At 35.2% G+C, this 23,011-nt stretch overlaps 1 protein-coding gene across 3 annotated transcripts in view; it reads right to left on the bottom strand.

The window, feature by feature from the left end:
- Positions 1-23,011, bottom strand: part of AP3B1 (adaptor related protein complex 3 subunit beta 1) — a 165,201-nt gene that overhangs the window by 64,254 nt on the left and 77,936 nt on the right. For all 3 annotated transcript variants that reach the window (XM_069776335.1, XM_069776334.1, XM_069776333.1), the window contains exons 15-20: positions 13,419-13,595; positions 8,421-8,607; positions 7,333-7,463; positions 5,032-5,143; positions 3,501-3,657; positions 579-753 (exon numbers count right to left, since the gene is read on the bottom strand). In XM_069776335.1, the coding sequence (XP_069632436.1) occupies positions 579-753; positions 3,501-3,657; positions 5,032-5,143; positions 7,333-7,463; positions 8,421-8,607; positions 13,419-13,595 (939 nt within the window). The remainder of the gene's footprint in view (positions 1-578; positions 754-3,500; positions 3,658-5,031; positions 5,144-7,332; positions 7,464-8,420; positions 8,608-13,418; positions 13,596-23,011) is intronic.

The following is a 23,011-nucleotide window of genomic DNA, read 5'->3' as shown; positions in this document are numbered from 1 at the left end:
TCTTAAGAATATTAATTCTACTAGTCTATGCATACACCTCAAGTATAGATGCATTAACTGCACTGTTCTCAATTTTAACAGGAAATCTTAAACAAAGCTAGTGGTTCTACTAGAATGTCTTCAAACTCTTAAGAAACAATGTACTAACATTTGTTTCTTGGTTTTGTTTCCTGTTGGACCCAGGTCCTGTAGTAGCTATGCTTTAAGATCCCATTTTAATATAATAATCACCCCAAATCAGGATACTATTTTTGTGAACTACCCATGTACTATGCTTTCATCAGTTCAACAGTAATCTAAAAAAAATAATTCAATTCTATTATTTTTCATCTATCTGGAGTTAAAATATAATTAAAACCAAAATATGCTTTTCGTTATAAAACATTCTTACTTGCTTAAACTATCAAACTGCTTTGGGATTGGTCTTTTTATGGAAGTTCAAAAGTTTTCTCAGAAATTCTGGTTTTTAGATATCCATAAAACCACTACCCATCTCCATTCCTGCAGAAAGAAATGTGTAGACATGGTTCGATGCATCTTTTCATATTTTATAGGGTTTTTTAAAAAACATCTTTTACCTTACTAGAGGTAGCATTTCTAGATTTTCCAGACTCAGAGTCACTTTTAGAGTCTGATTCTGCCTCGGAGTCTGAAGAATTTTCTTCTGATGAAGCAGACTCTGTATCAGAGGAATTCGATGGGCTTCTCTTTCCGGAGATCCCCTTTGCTTTCTTTTTAATGTCCTCTGAATCACTACATATTGAAAAAAAAATTTAAGAAACGTGTAAAACCACCAAAGGAATCTGCTTAGGCAATATCCTACAATAACATTTCAAAGTTTTATTAGATGAGTTTTAAGTCAGTGTTTCTTCATGATAAAAACTCATCTAAGATGGCAGAAGTAGTCACTTATTTAAGGGTACACAAAATTGTTCTATCACATTACACAATAAATCACCACATATAATCTAAACCAGCAAAACAGCTAAACAAAAATGTGAACATATTAAATATTAAAAACATTATTTCCATGCATCAAGCTTCTGACATTTCAGAAAGAAGTGCAGATGCCCTTTTGTATAAAGAAACTTTCAGACTATTCCACCTATGATTAACAGAATCTTGATGGGTTTTAAGATGTTTTTGCAAAGTAATATTGCTTTAAAAAAAAAAAAATCAATGCATTGAATTTATTCTTTTGTTAATTCTTCTAAATCAAACTACCTAGAAATAAGACCTATAATATCTATACATTTTTCAACCCATTAAAGAGTTTATACAGAAGAGCTATTACATTCTGACTACCTTTGGTCATACTGAGTACCTGACATCTAATGGACTTCAGAGACACTATTCTTCACACAGTGAAGTTCAGTGCACCCTGGCAATGTTGGATTATGTTGCTCTGTGCTAACAGCTACTGAATATTATTAAAATTTGCCTTGTTGGCTTCTAATAATACTATAACTACCAATTAGTAGATTACCCTTTTGTCTCAAGGGGAGTTACTATCTAGAAATATTGCAGGAAATGAAAATTGTTTTCTAATAGTTATCATGGAGCAGATAAATTAGTATTGCATATAGAAAAAAACCCCTCTGTTCTTGGATCTGCAAGCAACCATTTTATACTTCCAGATCAGGTGTTTCATACACCACCTGATTCAGCTTCCTCCCCAAGACAATAAATTGGTTACTAAAGTACTTGAAAGGTAACAAGGTCAACAATAATTAAACAAATCCAGACCACTCAACTTGAGAGTCCCTTTGGACTTAAATTAAGTTGTTATACATTTTTCCTTAGCTTTAGGAGAAGTACAAAAGAATGTACTACTCTGCATTCCTGTTTGAGATAGCAATGGTTTTAGAAGCGAAAAGTACAAAGAAGAGGAATTGAACAATCTAATGTGGCAGAAAGGATAATAGGGCAATGTCTTCCTCCTCCCAAGAATTTCCCAGGACTGAATTGCCTAAATCAAATTTAATCAACATTATTAAAAATCAATATTAACATTTAAGCCATGCTAATAAGGCCTACCCACGTAACTGAAGTTGAAATCAACCCCCCAAATTTTAGTCAAAAGCATTTTTTTCTGAAAGCAGCAAACCTGAAGCTTGCAAAGCTAAACATGAAACAAGAGTACACTTCACAAAAAGTCTAATGTAGCATATCTGATTGTTAAAATTATGGTGAAAAAATAGGTACTATCAAAGTAACATTTCAATATGACATTTAAAAACTTGTTTAAGGTCAAGGAGCTAAACATGAAAATTCACTAGCATATACTGTTTAAGGTTTCTTCTTCGTCATATATAACACAGGTACTGACAAAATTATATACATTTCCTTCATTGCCATTGAACAGAAGCTGTAGTTGCATCAAGAAATAAGTTATTGTGAACCCATTATATAAATGAAGTTGTTTTTCAACAATTTAGCTTATCTTTAAAACTCGATTTGAAGATTAAAAATGTTACTTTACCATACATCAGCCAGTTTGGATGTGTAATCATTGTTTACCTTACTGCTTAAAATTTCAGATGTTATTCTAATGAAAAGAATTTACTGGTAACTAGCTTTTTAACTTCGCGATGATGAAAAGCCTGTATTAATTTAACCTACAGATTTCATTTGTTCTGAACAGGAAAAACAATATAAATCACTTTTAAAATCATTAAATCTTGACTTAAATTAATAAAGTCATAATTAGGGCATTATGCTGTGTTTGTTATGGAAGTGGCAAGGCGAGCTGCTTTAATTACTGTCTGTAATAAAAGGAGCAGAGTGCGTACTGCGCCCCAATCAGCGCTGTCAGCCACGACTGAGCTGAGCTGCAAACTCATCAAGTGAGCTGGCAGCAGACTACAGAGTAAAGGGCGATCATGTCTGCAGAGGCCACTTGCTGACAGCAGTGGAAGAAACAGATTCATACAATCCAAGGTATTAGCCCCAATTACTCAAAATTTTAATGATACTTTAATACATGATAATGCTGTTGATAATGGGCAATCTTAAAAAGCGCTAACACTTAAATATCTTATGACCGTTTCCCTTCACAGCCCTTGCCTCTAATACTTGGATCATAATCTTTTTAATATAACATTATTTAGAAAAATCAATTGTCTTAGTTACATAATGGCAAAGTGTTGAAGGACTTAATTTTAGCTCTCAGCAAAATTGCTGCAAAAGGTAATTAAGTGTTTCACACAACTGTTTGATCACTTATTCAGCCTCCCAAGGTTACACCAATTTTCAAAAAGCCACCCAAGATTTTACTGAAGTCAGAAATTAATTCTAAACATAAGAGTAGTCTGATTAACGAAAATATGAACCCAGTTCATACACTGAGTATTACTGGCATACACTGAAACAGGATACATCACTCCATGACCAATACAGCCCCCCCAAAAGCTAATTAAAGGCTTGGCACACTGTTCACAGTGAGATTGCTTTATCAGCTAGTATCACAGAAAATTAAAACCATACAAATGTATACCTACCTTTCAGCAGCAGGTCTAGATATTTTCTTTGCAGTACTTTCTTTGCTGTCTGATTCACTATCACTTGATTCTTCACTGGAAGAGGAACTCCCACCACTCTCATCACTGCTGCCTTCCTCCTTATCTTCCTTCTCACTTTCACTGCCAGACTCGCTCTCTGAAGTAAAAACAACTCTTACAATTTTTTTCTAAATATCTTACATAATTAGCATTTTAAGATCCAATTGAAAGCTTTAGCATCATTTACCCTGTGTGAAAAGCAGGCAAGAAAATCACTTTCCCCTAATGTTTACAAATTTTTGTTGGTTAAAGACCTGTCCTCTTCAGCCTAAAGTATTATACTTTATCAAATTGGAAACCTAATAATAAATTAATTGCATGTGGATTCTTCAAAATTACATAACCCTATCAGGAGTTGGAGATGACCTCAAATTCTCTAATCTATACATCCACTTAACTGCAAGATTACCTTTTCAACCCATTGCTTAATTAGATAATCTGTTCTTGAATACTGATAGTGATGATGATTTAATCACTGATTTAAACAAATTATTCATCTTCTAAATCATATAGTTAACAAATATTTAAATATCGGAAGTGAATATATTCTTGTCTTGCTTCAGAGATCATTAATTTCAGTGATACAATTCTTAAGCACTTCTTTTGCATCTTTCCTCAGTTTAAGAATGAGAGGGAAGAAACTCCATATTCAGATTTTAAGGTGCTCCTCTTCCATTCAACTAGATGCTGATAATTCTTTCAAGTCTCTAACGCTAAACATCTTGTGTGTCTAAAGTCTGGACCTGGGAGAATGATGTTCTTCACTACATCTGAACTATATTAACATCTACTGAAATGGCTGTCTTGGGGAACTGCCTATCTGGCATTAAGTGGGAGACTGGTCAAAAGAACCTTTGCTCACTGGACTTGACAGGCAGCTGTCAATTATCTTCTCCATCACCACCCCCATTATAATAAATAGAAAACGTAGTGTAAAACTTGAGAGCAATACTTTAACATAGTTTACTGAATAAACCCCATGAAAGACTATAGGGTTAAACAAGTGTGGCTGTTTATGAACACAACAGCACATGCTATCAAAATGGTATTTCATCAACAACAAATTCCAAAAAACCTTCAAGACTTATGGCTCCCAACAACCAAGCACGCAGGCACTCTTCCCACAAAAAGTTAGGTGCCTTTAGTTTTAATTGGAGTTACAAACTCTCACTATCCTTACTAGACTCAAAACAAGATAAAAATAGCATGCCAGCTTTTTAAATTGGGAAACAAATCAAAGTCTAACCCATTTAATGAACACACAAGCCATATCTGTAAAATTAGCTGTTACTGCACAGCTACAGTGAATGTAAAATCCCCCCCAACTCCCCCCCCCCCCCCCCAATTTCCTGATTTTATACATAGCTCTGGCTTTTTTTGAATTTTTTTCTGATTCTTTTTAAGTAGTGGCCAGTTCTGAAGGTAGAGTTCTTCAGGCAGGGGAGATGCAAGTTGCTTTCCAAACACCTACCTGATGCACTGGTACTGCTAGACTCATCTTCATCCTCTTCTGATTCAGAGTAGAACTTTTCAGTAGGTTTCTCTTTCTTTGTCTTACCTAGAATTCCAGTCCATTCCTTTGCCTGTAAAAAAATTTCAACTTAAGTTTACTTTTACAACCAGCAATACAAAAATATACACACAACAGGGCAAAGAATAACATTCGCAGTAGTAGTATTAAGCAGTTTCTAAATAAATCCTCTAAGCAAGTCAAGAGAAACTGTTAAACTCTTACTTTACACAATTAGGAGAACTAAAAGTTTTGTACCTACCTACAGAAGGTGAGATATGTCTATTAGAGAGTTTAGAAAAAGATTTACTAAGGCAGATTAAAAGCATCAGTAACCATAAATAAATTTCTATACCAAAAGAACTTGAAGTCTGAGAGTTTTATCTCTAGATCCAGCTGAGTTTAGCCTATGACTAGAATCAAGGGTAAATATGGCTAGTCACCACCTTTATCATCCCAAGTTTTAAGGGGAAAACAGATGTGGACCCAATAGACACAGAAGTTCCAGCAGCCACAGAAGAATTATATTTCACTTCCTTTGCAGTTGTCCAAATAACAGTAATTCTTACCATGAAGACAATACCAGAATGTGGCAATACTTCGGCCAGACTTTTTTTTCTTTCAGTATCCCCCTATACTACTAGAGAAGCAGAAGAAAAACTCAGGCTAGGAAAAAAAGCAAATAGGCAAACAACTAAATCAACAGAGTGATACAGGTCTGCCTCAGTGACTGCTCTGACCTGGAATAAGACTAACTTTTGAAAGAGCTTTAACAGTGACCTGCAATGATGTACAGCTCTAGAGACACACTGGCTTACTCTTAAACACCAAAAGCTGCTAAAGCTTTGTAATGCTCCACACAGCAACTGGTATTTTAAAAAGCCAATATTCTTTTGGATATAAACAACTATTTAATTGTGGATTGCAGCTTAACAACTCAGCTTCACTCACATACATTGCGTAGGCACATGCAGTATTAGAGGAACCACAAAATTAATGACAATGAGACACTCTCCAAAGAAAACATTTGCAAAAAAACATGGGGAAAAGATTTTCATGTTTGTTTTGAAGGTTTAAATGGATGGAGGGAGATGTTTTCTATTATGTGGTAGATGGATGTTACTCCATTTGATCAATTTCCTGCAATACTTTTTGTTTTTATGGACAAAGGCACCTCCACACATTCTTTCGTGTCAACCCTATCATTTATAATCCCCTGTTTGAGCTGACTGCCTTCAGATTCTCCCCATAAAAGCTTTCAGAAGTTTGCACACAAATACCTCTTTTCCTGAAATGTATATAAGAAGGTAGACAAGTAATATGAAAGTACTAAGGAGAAATGCTTGTTCTACCACATTGCAGTTCACTGGCTTCTGCAAGTCATACCTATTTTTTAGAATTTTCTCTAGCTTTTCTACACCTAACATCTTATATGTAAATTATTTTATGTGCGATTTACTGTAGAAGTTGGCTTATGACAAGGACCATGTGCTTTTCTGGGTATACCTGTTAGAACGACATACCCCCAGGAGCACCATCAGCATGCTCTATTCCAATACATTTATATTTCTGTTACTGTTCAATAGCTTTCACTGACATTTAGTAGGACGCTGGTACCAGAACATGACTTTGCCTCAGAGTTTACAATTCAGTAAGAAAAAGCTATTGGTAGTAGAAGACCAGCCCTGTAATGTCAACAAATGACTAGTGCACTAATAGATGACATTTTCCTATTATAAACTTCCCTAATTCTCTCCAGATCATCTGAAATGTAAACCCTGGTCTCTTGCAAATGTTACACTTTGAAACATACATAATTTTTCCCCCTGCCACTGCCTTTTGCTTATATTATCTATTTCTCCTGTTTAGACTTGGATTTGTACATGAACAAACCTCCGCTGCCCTCCTACTTCAGCAGTACAGCTACACTCGTCATTAACAGCAATTAACATACTGCAGCACAGCAAATATAAAAGGCATGAAATCAAAAGTGAGATGGAGGGGAAAAAAGCCTATTTAATCCACGAGTGAAGCAGAAGTGGCCTACAGTTCATCCACTTCCCTCATTGAAAAGAAAACAGCAAGCATCGTGCAGGTTTCCAAATGTTCCATTTCCAAGCTAAAATAAGCAACATGGATGTTCACATGCATCAACAGTTTTCAGTACAGCATACAGATAGTATTTAAATACTTGTATTTTAGGCTAATATTCTATATTGACAAGTGCCTTCAGCAAAGTTACTTTTAATGATGCTGACGTACCAACTCGGCTACGTCGACATTTCGGACGGAGGGGTCAGGCGCCACCTTTGGCCAGTCGGACAGCTCCAGGTAGCCGGTGGCTCGGCTGTTCAGTGTGTGAGACAAGGTGCCAAGCTGGAAATGATCCCGATCTATTAAAAAAAAGGAGGGAGGGGAGAAATACACAAACACCATGAGCTCTACCACAAAGAGCAATCTTAATCAGGGCTAAAGGTAATTGCCATTATATTACCTCAAATGTCATGGAATAAATATAAACTAGGAAGCTCTTCATAGGTCAAAAAACTGATTTCAGTCCATAGATTACAATAATCTCCCCCATAATGGTCAATAAAAAAGCTAATCAGTCAGTGTGTTTAGAGGTGTTGCTCTGAAATGTAGCTTCTCTAAAAATTACTTTACTGTGAATATTAAGAATGACAGCACAGTTAAACAATCCATATACATGTCTTGGCACAAACACATCCAGAATTTTAATAGTTTTTCTTCAAAATGGAGATCCTTTTAGAGCTTCAAAACTGGGACTAAGTATGAAAATTAAAACTGCAAATCGTCACAATAACAGAGCATTTTTAATTAAGATAACCTGATAACCTTTCAATTTGAGAAGACAGACAATGGTTCTTACTTGTAAAAAGACAGGGAAAATGCACAGGGAAAATTATGACTTTGGAGAAAAATAATAAAACTCTAATCTTTTGAGATTCAATTTATTTCAGATTCATAAAACGTTTGCAAATACTCACATTAACAATCTTCTATTAAAGTCCAGATAAAAGACTAGAGCTATTTTCCTAATTTGAAGAATAGTTTTCCTCAGAAGACACACCTTCTGTTATTTAAATCAAATTTAAAATCCACATGAATAGAAATGGATCAGTTTGTCAGGGTTTATCATCACAGAAATGCACTGTGTTTGCACCATGCAAACCTTGCTTGCTGAAAAGCAAGCAAGCAGAGCGAGTATCCTTGCATATTAATCATTTGTATTTGCTAAGTGACACAATTTGTGAGCATATTTGAAATAGAACAGGCTGCCACATTCCTTTACACAATGAACATTTCCCAAATGATTTTGGCAGTTATACCTTTAAAAGGAGACTCAAGCAATGGGGCAGGTTTCTGCGCCAGAAATATTTTTTTGGCATATTTGCTTAAAGCTCCACTCTTCTCATTCGGAACAATAAGCTGCCTAATAAATCTTGTACGGTCTCTGATGTCGTAGCTTTGATCATACTTGCCGAGATTTAATACATACTGGGTAAGCAATTTTGTCTGTGGAAAAAAACAGGATAAGAACAGAATACAAGTTATTTATGATTATTGATAACTCTGGATAAACATATTTAAAGAGGTAATAAAAATGAATGGTTATGTCAAACAAATGTTGTTCCACAGGGAATATGCATTTCTAAAGCTGCAAATAGAATTCTGCAGCCAAAGCACATGTCCTCTTCTGTATTGGGGAGGTGAATGCTGAGTACTGAGAAGCAGCCATGTGCTAGATTATTAAACTGCTGAAGTGGAAAGAAAGGCATCATTAAAAAAATAATCATATATGGCAAACCCGCTGAAGGGTCTACGTGAGGATAATGAATGTGGAAATACAACTAAAAACATGGCACTCAAAACTTAATCGGAAAAATATGCAGGACATCAAAACATCAGAGGGTATTAGGGGGCTGGCAAACTGCTTCTGCTGAGGTGTGTTTTATGAAGAGATACTGTCCCTGGCATAAGCAGTGTCTGCACTCTGACTGCACTCAGTTACTTTATCCTGAATTATGACCCATTAAAGCAGACACATGAATCACTGAACTGGATTACTGCAAATTATTTGCAGTGCATTTAGCTGTTACTTTTTCATAAAAGCAAGCTGCTGATGCCCTCTAAAAACCAGGATAAAAGACTCCTTCCATTTTTTTCTTGAAGCTTAAAGCCTCCAGTAATATCGGTCATTTATTTATTTATGTAAGAGAGCAACTTATCACAGCTTTTTACAGCATAATAGGACTTCCTAATTTGATGTCTGAGAATATTAGCATGTATTAAATAACTTTAATAATTCAGTTAAATTTTTAAAACTAAAAAAAAAGAATATAAAAAATCAGGGAGGCTTTCCCAGTGTCTTAGAAATAACACAGTGTAACTGGAACAATAGTGCTGAACAGACTTGTATCCATTAGATACATTTGAAAGAAGTATGCCACTTTCTTTACATACAAGCAAACAGGAAAAAGAGCAAAAATAATATACCATTATAAGGAAGTAAATTTTTAGTATTTTAACTCATAACTGATGAATAACACAGGGTTAAAAATGTATTGTCAAGGAGGATTTCTTTTCTTTACACAAAGAAACAACCTTGCATATATATCCTGTTTATCATGCTATTGTTATAATAATAACACAGTATCAATCATGTGAGCGGAAAAATATGTACAAAAAAAAATCAGTCAATTTTATTTTGTGCAATTTGCTAAGAAAAGTTCAGTTTAATAATTTCCACCTTGAGAATAAGTGTTAAAGTGCTTTCTAGAGATTTAAAAATACTTTTTCAGAATATTAACTCCTATAAGTGAAATACAGAGTAAAGAAGAAATGGTTTTAATTTGAACAACATACAATGCATGCAAGCATTTCACAAAATACCCTATGGCACCAAAGATTTGAAGAAATTAGTCATATTACATCAGAGTAAAAGCATAGTTAAAAAATCTTTCAGTGAAACATTTTTTGTTTCTTTTTTCTCTCTGATACCCAAGGATGGTTCTGTGAAAAGATATTTTTTCCCCCAAGGTACTGTCTCAGCTCTGGGAAAGGTAAAACTTTCCTATATGTATTTCACAGCTTATTAGTAGCTCTTTCTTTACCACGGTATAAAATCTTAAACAACTGCATCAGACAGAACATACGTAATCTGCACTCATGCAGGACTTAACGCTGTTCAATCGAATGAAACTGGGAGAATTCCCAAGCAGCATGAATTAAAGTAAATGAGGGATACCTCCTGCAGCCCTTGCCTTCACCTCTCCTTTGCAAAACAAAACAAGGCTTCTTGCTGTCATGGCAGAAAGCTCAGCAGAATGGATCACAAAAAACAGTTGTCTTTGATTGTGAATTGCTATAGGGATGGGAAAAGTTGGTGGGCACTTCTTCAGTGAGCACTGATGGAATTAGATGAAGAGTTGATCCTGAAAGACTGCATTTTCATTAATGGGATCATTTGCTCCAGGATCCTTTTCCTCCTACCTTCCTCTCCCCTAAAATATCTTTTCCATATCGTCCAATACAGATAAAGACGCAACAAATTTATATGGAAAAACGCACCATACCTGCAAGAAGTCTCCTTGCAAGCTTCATGTATAGTATAAATAGTTTTAATGAAAACAAAAAAACGCTATTTTTTTTCTCGTCCTATGGCAACACAACCAAACAAGTAGAAAAGCTTTTCTACATGGAGGTAGCTAACAGAAACAATTAATTTTAATTAAAAAAAAACAAAAACAAACTAATGAACACACATCAATTTTTCCAACAAAGGAATATCCATAAGAAGCTAAAAATTATTTGAGCAAGCACATTAATTTGGTGAAATATGACAGAATCTGCACAGAATCTGCTCCATAGAACAGTAAGACAAAGTATTCTGACATACGATATAATACATTATTATCATATGTCAACACAGCCTGTTATCTGGACATGCTCATTATATAGACATAATATTTCTTTTATCCTCACACTGTTAGAATCTACTACTATTTTTTGTACATTTTGGCCTGGCTAATATGAAAAGAATACTTCAAGTCATCCTTCAGCAACATTTCTAGAGGCAATAGTTCTATTTGAGAATTTAATGCCTATCCTATATCAGCAGCAATTAAACTTTTGGTAGATCCCCACTTTAAAAATTTTATAATACAAGTATCACCAACAGATGAGGGTCTACTATTGGAGAGAAACAGCCATCTATCCACTCATTCATCACAGGATTTAAAGAACAATGGAAATTCTTGCAAAAAATCCTGAATCTTAAAAAGCATTCCTGAGAATATGCTGCACTAAGTGCTGCACTAATATGCGTAAGGAAATTATCAGCAAATACAATAATATATTTACAGAAAGGGACCACCGAGGGCAAGAGCTCTTTTCATCTGTTTAGTTGTGTTGAGTATCTCTTGGTTATCCTACCACTACACCTCAATAAAGTGACATTGTATCTTTTAGATTTTCACAACTCCAATGACTTTGGATGAAACTGATACAGGATTCAAAAAAAGTATTACATGGTAGGGTAGGATACAGGGGGTGAACACATGGGAATGAGGAAAGATGGACAGACTGACAACTGAGCAGTCAAGTGTACAAGATTTGCCTTCAAGTTTGAAAAGTTAGACTGAAAAATGGCTGGACATTTTAGGAACTAAAGTCATTCCAGAAAGAAATGTTTTAATACTGAGTGAGCAAAGAAGAGTTACTCCTGGGAATAAGGATGTAGATATAGGAAGAGTGTTGCCAGCTGCTAAAGGCAAAACCATCATATTCTAGTTTGAAGGAGCTTTGAATCAACCCAAGTCATCAACCTACTCTGTCAGAAAGGAATAGCTTGACCACTTGAGAAGACAACTTATTTTTCCACAACCTAAAACTAAAAGGAAAACTAAAAAGGAAAACCCTTTGATGAAATCTATCATTTAGGAGGCAACTCAGGAGACAGTTTCTTCTGCTTTATGATCATTATTGTATTTGAATAAACGGTTATGCAACACTTACAATGATGGTTTACAATGTATTAAGATGTGAAACTGGAAAAAGAGCATCACAGAACTCATCATCTCCTTGTAGGCAATCAATTTTTGGCCAAATATGGTGTTGAAAAAATCAGTGTAAAATCACAAAGATTATATGGAAAATTAGTCAATACTATGTAAGGGACCAAAAGGAGACAGTTTAGATAATCAAACCAATCTTTCCTTAGCTCATTCAGCATTTTCATTAAGATGAGCACTGACAGAAAGAAGTCACCTTTCGTTACTGCCCCATTTTAGACTGCATAAGCAAAGGACAAGCATTCACTCTTATCTGAATGCATGGCAAGACAGTTCTTCTCCCACATACCCTACAGAGTAAAATCTCAGACAAATCAAGTTTGCAGTTGGATATAGCTGTCAAGGAATGAGAAGACACCACAGGTACAGAGATACAAGATCCTGTGCTGTCCAAGCTGTTGTAAAACAAAGAGGTCTAGCAGCCCAGGAAACTGCATACATCTCAGACAATACATTTCTTCTACATTTGGAAAAAAAATCTCTGATTTTACAACCTTTTACAGTAATAATTGGAATTACAGTGAAAAATGAATGTCAAAATGCTATACTCCATAGCCAGAGAGTGACAAAGTTCACAGTGCTGTCATTGAGAAGAATGAGGCAGCTGGCACCTCTCATAGCTATTGTTTTCAGCTGCCTGGAGATCCAAGTTCACCTTTTTGTACTACCTGACATTTTTAGATTATCTTTATTACTAGAGATGATCAAAACCTACCCTCTCCACAAAGTGAAGTGAAATAGTAAGAAATACAGAAAAAGAGGAAGCCGTTACTATCTTTAAGATGAGCACTGATGGAAAGACATAACGAGGCCTTTTGCTGGCATCTCCTTTTAGATACCCTGAAAAGTAATGAGCAGCTTCTTGTTCGAATTGACAATACTCCCTTTAAAGTTCTGGTCTTAGATCCAGAAAACAGCAAATCACACCAGGAAATTCTCCTATTTGATATTAGTAATACCATTTACAAATCTTTCCTATTTATGTGAGTTTAAAAAAGCCACAATTTCCCCAAGAAAGAAAGAGGCAAAAAAAGAGTCATCTCATCACTACATTCATATTTACAATCCAGCACATACGCAAAGAGTCATGGTTAGATTTAGTCTGTCAGATTTCTTGAAAACTGATGTTCAGCTTTTCTTCGTAGAATAATATGGACTAGTTTTGGTTACTTATATAAATCACAACTGATCTATACAGACTGTACAAAAACCTACTGTGACTCTAAATATGTACACTTCTGAATTTAAGCTTACCTGCTTTGAGTTTGTTAAATAGAGTTTTGCGCCCAAATTTAAGATCTGCAACTTTACGAGGTCATCTTCATTAGTAAAGGTCTTGGCTGTCTTTCTCAAAACATCAGGTGCGATCTTTGGAACCCGTTCACAGTACTCGCCGATGAGCCAGAGTATGCTGGCTCTGGCTACTGGAACCTGAGAAAACATTGCCCACTCTAAGTTAACACATTCACAAAGATTACTTGCATACTTGTACATTTGTGTGTTCAGTAACAAATTAAACAAAATACTTTTTAAAGACAATTGCCACACAAGGAATACAGAGCCAAATCAAATACTGTTCAATACAGCCACTGTGGTAGACTGAATATTCATACAAATGTAAGATACAGACCCTGCCCCAAAACCCATGCATTATGAGTTGAGAAGACAAACGGAGCAGGAATGGAAACAGAGGCACACAGAAGTGATGTGTTCATGTTCACAGTACAAGCTGGTGACAGTTGGGAAGAGAATCCAAGTCTTCGAGGTGTCATTAGGAATTTTTACCACCAGGTTACGCTAAACACCATGTTGAAATAAAACAGTGCTTTTTTATGACTATAGTCATCTAGAAATGGTTTCCAACAATACAGCTTCAAATTCTACCTATCTACTTTAAAAGCACAAGAATTTCTTTAAAACTATTGCTACGTTTCCTTCATTTTTATTTAAAATTTTATGACAGTAAGATTCATATTTTTGCAAATGTCCAAGGCTAGCTGAACACAGAATTTTGGAGACAGGAGTTCAAAATTAGGGTTCTCAATTTCTGAGTAAGATCTAACCCCTCAACTGAAAACACTCTGACCAGAACTTCACACAGGTCTTATTGTTTTGGAGCTACTTGACTGTTTCACTGAAATAACTGGGAGTAGCAGTTTTTAGATGAACTCCCAGCACATAGTGCTGACTTCAAAAGCACAGTACTGTCACGGACAGAGAAGAAACAAAATGGAAAAGCACAGAAGGAAACAGAAGCTCAAGCTCCATGCAGAGTTTAGCTAGAAGTAGTCAGGAGTTAAATTAAATAATATACACACACTTCTCAAAGGTGAGCTAGCCTGTATTAGCTGGTGGTCAAATAAAAAATTGCATCTGTGTTACATACCTCCCTGAAAATACTGTTCCCCTTCCTTGAGAGGAAGGAAGAAAGTATGCGATGAGAAAATTCTTCTAGGCAGAAGCATGTCTTGCATAGCATCTACAGACTGTGGTGATCTCATATTCTGTACAGACTCTTCTTGTTCAACTGATGTTGAAATGTTATGGAAAAACTGTAACTGTTCTATCCTATCAAATGACTGACTGTAGTTTAGAAAAAAGGAAAGCTTCCAACTGTAACTGCAATTTCAGTTAATTTTGCTGCTTCTTCTAAAAAACATTTGTACTAACACTTTCCATTACTCCCTACACTACACAGTGATCTTTTTTAATAAGCTTACACTTAGGCTAGTGTGAGTACTGCCTTCGGTTTCACAGGAGAAACAAGCTTTAGAAATTCAACATTGTCATTCTCAAAGCACTAACTCCTAGCATCTTTTATATATGTTTTAATTACTTTTCCTGCATATGTCAGTTATTCATATATGAATATCTATTTCTCAGAATTACAATGGGAACCAACTATTAAGTAACCTACTCTGTATGCACATAAAATTTGAAAGTACTGCTTTCCAGTTACATTCACAAAAGGTAACAAATGCAAGTAAACTACTAAGGCTCAGGATAGCAATTCCCAAAGTATGGTCCACAGTCCCTAATAAATGGCCCACTAAGCCATACTAAAGAAATACTAATTATGTTCACAAGAAATTTTAATGATTAGACATGTTTTACTGCTCAAAAAAGTTTTAGAACAGCTTTGAATAAAAACCTGACAATATCTGCCTCTGTACTTCATATTGTTGCAAACAGACATGCCAACCAAACTATAAACAGGCATGTCATGGGGACAACGGAGGATTGCCTCTGCTGAAAGAGAAAGCAACCAGATCATGGAAAGACAGAATATGGGAGTCCAACAACAACAACAAAAAATCCCCTCAAGAGATAAATGCCAATTCTGAACATGGAAAAGATATTTAAGGTAGAGGTAACATAATGTATTGACAGTGGTGTAACACAGTGCTTTAACATACATAAATATACGTAAATACTGATTGAGATACAGGTGAAATTTTTTTTGTAAATTGACAAAAAATATAAATGGCCTTGGAATTTACAGTGTGAGAAAGGGGAACAAGCTAACGAACAACTGCTAAATATAAAAACTCTAAATGTAGTCACAATACGTTCACCTGTGAAATGGTAAGACTGATGCCACTACCGTACACTGGAAGGAAAGAGGTTATTTCTAATGTTCCAAAGGTTACACTGCATTAAGACCTCACTCCCAATCTATTACTTTAAATTGGGCTAAAGAATAGTAATTGAGTGGTACATTAAATTTTCCAGTATTAGAGCAGTTCAAGTTGCCTGCTGTACAGATAGATACCTCTAAATAAGAATATATAGGCAACTTCAGATTTCAGTTATGCTAGATTTATTTTTCTAAAATATTTGATTACAGACTTGTTAAAACATTAGAATTCTAGAAGAGATCACCAAGTACCACAGTTTGGGCAGCAGCCTATTAGAAACATCCCTTATCCTATTATTGTCTTTTCATAAAGCAAAAATAGCTCACAGAGAAGACCTATTGCAGTAATAGTATTAATTATGAAAGACAAACATCAGTATTGTACTCTTTCTAGTCAAACCCAGGACTACACTTTAAAACCACAATGAAATATATTTAAATATATTTAAACAGTGTGCATTTAAGCACAGTTAACAAAACTCTTTAAAGTTTTGTCCAGGTTTCTAAAATGTAATTATTAGAGTAATAATCTAGTTTTAGAATGTAAAATAAACAGACTAAACAAAGCCTAATTTCAAAAACAGCGACAATGGAAGACAAGTAAAATTTCTTGTGAGACTCTGCCTTTTAACTAGGTGGTTAGCTTACTATGTAAATACTGTATATAAGAAACACAACTCTGTGCAACAAGAATCAGTATCAATTACAGACTCTTTGAATGAAACCCTGAGTGGAAGCCAATTTAATGGAAAGTGTGTGTTGAACTGATGAAGCTAATGTTTCTGTGTCACTGCATTAATTTGGGGCCAAAACCACAGAGTATTTTCAGACTTCTTTTTCCCTGTTTAAGTCTTCCAGTCCTCAACCATGTAATATCAAGTGCATGATCTGCAGCTGTTGTTTCCAGGTCATTCAAAACAGCAAACAAGAAATAAAGCCACTTCTACACCTTCATTGCCTTTTCCAGTATAGCTTAAGTAGGGACCTTGAATTGACAAAAATGCAGGAAATAATACTTTCATTATTCACCCCTAATGTGCATTATCCTCAAAGGCAAACAGGATTGTAAATTACTTTGCCTGATGTTTTATTCCATGTGCCCTGAGCAAGTGGTTAAGTGTACTTTTGAAGCTTTAGTACCAGAAGGCAGTTTCTACTGCCATTTTAACCCATTACCTGTCTGGAGGAAAATAAATAAATAGTTAAAAAATAAAAAATAAAACCCAGGCAGACCTCCCCTCAAAGCAAGACTGGTTACTTACAGCGGTTAGAGAAAGACATTATAAAGATTTTGCAGATCACTCTAAGCAGCACAATTCAAAAACTACTGCAATTCAGCTCTAACCTTATTACACAACACACCAGGCTAAAGTACAACTTAAAATCACCAATTACAGTCATCCACATTCGTCACAAACACGAAGGGATACTCAAATTGCAAATGAGGTCTAATTCTCTGCATCCAGAAGAGAATTTGCATAGCTAACAAGTTTTTAAATTTTACTTGGAATCAGAAACGGAAAGAGGGATGAAGTTGATGTGAAATATCAGACTGGCAGCAAGAAGAAAAGGTACACAGGAAAGAACAGGAGTAAAAGAAAAGTGGGGGGGTTTTGTTTTCAAATGGTAGATCTTTAAGGACCCTTCCATTACTTGAACTTTTACACATTAAATTCCTTTAGAAAAGGATCTCCACTGATGACTGCCACCTCTTATATAGTGTACAGGTTTTGTTTAAATTGTGTTTTATTCAAACTGAATATTTGCTTCAAGTTCAGTGTACAGTGTCCCTGGACACAATGTCCCAAAGGTCACATATTCCTCTCAAATTGTAAAACATTCCATAGATATTAGAGCAAGTAAAAAAATTATCAAATTATGGGAACTGTTCATTAAGGCATTACTTACATAAAGGTTTAAAAATACATTATTAAAGTATAACCTAGGGAAAGGAATGTGGCTAGAATCTGAAGCTTGCAGGACTGAAATACGTATGAACATATGAATGTCATACCTTGTGATACCTTCCCAACATTGAGGGAAAGGAGAACTTAATTAAAGCAAGCTGCCTCTGCTGTGGAGCCATATCAGAAACACAGCAATAAGCAGTATTTACATAGGAATACTGCAAAGGAACTTAAGTTTGTTATTGTTGGATGAATGGACAGAGCAGTGTCAAAAACTCCCAGTCACCTACTCTAGTAATAAGAATCCCAACCCAAACCAGTAATTAGTACTTCTTAATTGCTTCCATAAATGAGATGTTTTTCTACACATATTAAGCTCTTCAGAGTTACAGAAATCTGTCTTATTTTTCTTCTAAATAGGTAACTCCTTATCCTGTCTTTATCCCATCAAGAATTGTTCCTCCTCATCTTTACATTAGAAAACACTGCAGGCTTCTCTCATATTCTCACTCATATTCTAGAAGGAACTAGGAATAAGGCTGTAATGAAAACCAAGGATGCCAGAATTCACCAGCTACCAAGAGAAAAAAAACATGCCTTAGCAGTACTATAAAAGAAAGCCTGGAGAAAAATCACACCAGAACTACAAGATTCCCATCACCTAGAATGCAATCATTTCTGGGTACAATGTACCACCATAAATTATTATTCTAAAAAAAAAAAAAAAAAGCAGAAACTAAATTGGAGACTACTGCAGCTTGTTTATATGAGGAAATACACAAATGTAGAACACCATTGAGACATTCTTACTCAGAGCTAATTCCTGCTAGGTTGATTTACATTCCTTCATTGCTAAAATGAATTAAGACAAATCAAAAGAGGCATACTTTGGACATAAACAAAAGTGTCTTGTGTTAATCCAGTTTTATCAATGCAGTCTAACCAATCCACTTTAAAACATAATTCCGATAAAATCTGCAAGTATTTGCACTTAGACGAATTCTGGACCATCGCTGTTTTGAAGGAAGGATTTTCTAAGAGTAGACTATATGACTATAGGACACATATTTGATGAGAGAATATTCTAAAAGCTTTTTCAAAAGCCCCTCAACAACATCTTTCAAAATGTCATCCTTTACAAGGTGGAAAGGCACTCTCATGAATAAAAAAAAGGACTAGATGACAGAAAAGACAAAGCCCCCCTTACAATGGGAGGCAATCATCAGATGTCCCATAGGGACTTATAGGGGAGAACGTGCTGTTCAACATATCTGCGAGTAATCTAGAAGATGGCTACCTAGTGAGGAGACAGTCTTCTGACACAAAATTATTCAACGTAATCTAAACCAAAACAAAGCCTGAAGAGTTGAAGATGACTTATTAGTGATACTTAAAAATTGGGCAGAAGTGATGAAGCCAGCCTTGCAACATTAATAACAGGACTTCCAAAAAAAAATACTCTACACATACTGATAGACCTCAAACTATTTCTAGGGAAAAATATCTTGGAATCATGAATATTTTCAGAGAATTGTAGAATTGTTAACTCAATGTTCTGCAGAAGTCAAAAGGCAGACAACCCCAGGAAAGTGACATAAAAAATACAAAGCAGGTAAAATCACTATGTCACTACATATAATTTCTCCTTCATGCTCTGACTACTGCACACATTTCTGGTCACCCCAACTCAAAAACCACACAATTATCAGAAAAGACAAAGAGGGAAAGGCTTATCAGAGATCTGGAATATGAGGAGAGATTAGAATTTTTAGATTAGTAAGCGTGATGATGTGCATAGCAAACTCAAGCTTCCAGTCAGCGGCTAAAAAGGTACACTGGAGGTACCTCACAATGAACTTGCTCTTATCTTTAAATCCCGCTCTCTAAAGCACCAGGTTTTGGTGCTACTGAAGATAAGACTACTCCATTAAGAGGACTTTTGGTCTCAAGCAGTATCATCCTTCTTTAAATGGCCCTTTCCCACGTGCATATTTTTTAAACTCCTGTCACTCCAAAAGCTATACACACAAAACTAATTAAGCCTACCTCAGAGTGAACAGCTAGCACAAACTAGGACTGCTTAGATCTCTGGCTGACAACTTACCAAATCATTAAATTGTAAAGCATGATGACATTATTAACACATTAACAGACAAATGGAAGCATTTTTATGGTTTTAAAAACCAGAAGTTTAAAGAGATCCAATTATTCTCTTGTTTAGTATCTTCAGAACACCATCAGACATGCATTTCTCAGTTACAATTTTTGAAGTGTGTGGAGTAAAGGAGCTAGAACACAGCTGGATCGAGCTGTACTATATACAGGTGCAGGTACTCAACAAATATCAGACACAAAATAGATCTTATAGATCTTTGCCTGCACACACCTAAGATAAAAGTTTAAGGCACAAATGGTAACATACAAAAGCTAAGGAAGAAAAATAAGCACTCATTTCAGATACGTAAGAAAACAATCAATTAATGGGCAAACTGAAATGGACAGCCCTAAGCTTTACTATAAATGAGAGTCAGTGGTCTACAAGAGCTCAGTAGTTTTTATTTGCACTTCCTAGTATTTCTTATAGTTGGTCAGATAGATTTAGCTTACTATCCATCCTATCACTTTCTAAATGGCTTCTGTAGATGAAGAAGATGAAGACAAGAACAAGTAAATTTCAGACTGGATGACCTGAAAGAAATATTGCTACGAAAGATTTTTAGGCACCTCATCATTGACAATCACAATCTCAGGCTAACCCAAGTGAAATTTATAACAACATGAATGAAATAAATTCAGGCACCAACCCCAAAATGTATTCCATCCAGTTTACACTGATTTTGTTTATTTTAGTGGCTAAGCGTTCACCATTTACCTAAACTAAATCATGACAGAACAATCAAAAGTGCTTTTCTATTTAATTGTATTTAATTCCATTGATGCTTTTGTTTGTGTTTTATATAGTAGTACATTAATTTCAGCTCTAAGAAGCACCAAAGAATTTCTTTGCCCAGTTTCCCACCCTCCAGCTACTTTCAAGTTCATTCAAGACCATACGATTTGGCTGCTTCTCCTATGTCGAAATGCAAAAGTCCTTTAAAGACAGTGGTATGCTCTTCTATAGAGGAAAAGGGTTGGTCCCTTAAGTTTCAATCCCAATTTAAAAATGAGCCCAGAAATACTTTTCCCAACAGAAGAAGTCGGGGGAAAAAAAAAGATCTGTGTAAAATATGTGTGTACAAAAGCGTGTGTGCATGTATGTATATTGTATGTCAATGTAATAAGGGTCAGGAATCCTTGCTTTGTGTTTCTGTCTTACTGAAGACAAAAGCCAAGGCAACTGTGTTATGTCAACTCACACTCTTGCCATCATAAGATCAACGTTTAAAATACATGTGCAGATCTCAGGAATTCCAGTAATGCTGTTAAATGTTGACATTTCAAACTCAGGTCCTCAGTAATTATATAACCCAAATACCTCCTACCTAAACATGTAAAAATAGGCTTATCCTTTTCAGAAGTGTCCGAAAGGCTTGGGGACTTGGACTAGACGACCTTCAAAGGTCCCTTCCAACCCAAACCATCTGGTGATTCTGTGAAGGAATATATCCATTTTCAAACATCATAGGTGCATGTTATTTCAGGATAATGATATGGAATTCAAATTATAAATATGAACATCTTCCAAATTTATTATTTATCCAAAGCTCTAAACATCTTGAGGAAGACAAATTTCTGGAAGTTATTATTTAAAAATTATAGGGAAAAATGCAAAACAAGATGTACAACAATCATCCTAGAAAGCCTACAGCATCACTATCACTGCTTCCTTCTTGAATAAGAAGCATGATTCAGATTCAGATTTTGATTTTTAGTTTATTCCTATGACTCCTCTGTTCCACAGACTGTTCTACTACTACTTACCACTTTCTGGTATGCTGTACAATCTCATTATTGGAGAACAGGAGTATGTCAAAGTAGTTCAAGTACTGCATGGGGTTTTTTTCCCCTTTACTCAACTTAAAGATTTTCTTTTCCAAAAAAATGCCCTGTATTTAAAACTTGAAATACTTACTCAGAAGTATTAATTGTATAAAATAGCCACAAAACTCTTTTAAGTGTTAAACAGAGTATTTTCTCTTGTACAATTTGTGAAAATAAGAAGACAAACTCATTTGGTGAAGTGCCACAAGATGTGTATAAGATCATACACAATTCATGAGATTGTAATGATCAATCAAAGTATTGCACAATTTTTCTGAAAACACAGGTAATTATTATAAAATAGGTAATACTTATTTGATATGTAATTAGCAGCAGTATCTTATAGCCTCTTTTGATTCTGGCTACGAGCAATCCAGTAGAATATTTTCTTTACATCAGTTATGAAGTTTAATCATCAGCTCTTAGTGGCCAAAGATTTATTTGTTTATCCTGTTCAGTAAGCATGAACTGAGAAGACCACATCTCCTTTTTCTTTTAGTATTCCAAAGTTTGCCAAATTCAACTATGGAAAATAGAAGATTGACTGATTTAGAAACTATTTACTGCTCCATCATCAATAAATGGCTAATTGTATGAAACTAAACAGTCCTGTTTATAGCATGTACAGAAAAATAATTACTGACAGATCAAAATCTGTTACCTTTGGGGTATGATGCACATGGTCTTCAGCCCTACACTACAGTTTAGGATAGACCACTAAATGTTCTACCAATAACTGGGACTGTGAGGAGAATTTGGGAAGGAAATATTGACATACCAAAATGTCAATTTAATCTAAGGACAGATAATAGGCAATAATGCAAATTTGACTGTTAAATGCCACAGAATCTTAAATACGCAGAAGATAAAAATGGAACTTCAAGAAACATTGCAACACTCTCACAGCAGTGTGTCTGGTACCAGGGAAAGGTCAGGTGATTTGGGGGGCAGGGAAAAAGATTTAGAATAAAATTTTTTAAACTCCATCCCAGATCAGTAAGACAACAGGCTGAAAATCCTCAAGTTAAGTGCTGCTTTGCCCTTATTTTCATTTCAACTTACCCACTCTGTAATTTAAACCTGCTATTCGTCTTGGCTTAATGGTACTAGCAAAACTCAATATTTCCAGGGTTCTCTTTCAAAATAGCTTCCCAGACCCAAGGCACAAATTGATGCCATCTGATTGCTTTTATTTCCTCAAGATTATGAAAAATGATATTTTATGTCAAAAATAAAAAGTTATGTTTTATTTCTCTAATACATCTATTTCCATTTATGGCCCAAATTCAAAGGAGATGGTGTGATTTTTATCAGTCAACAAG

This window comes from Haliaeetus albicilla, chromosome Z (genome assembly GCF_947461875.1).
Source record: "Haliaeetus albicilla chromosome Z, bHalAlb1.1, whole genome shotgun sequence".
NCBI lineage: Eukaryota > Metazoa > Chordata > Aves > Accipitriformes > Accipitridae > Haliaeetus > Haliaeetus albicilla.
This window is presented reverse-complemented; position numbering and strand designations above follow the sequence as displayed.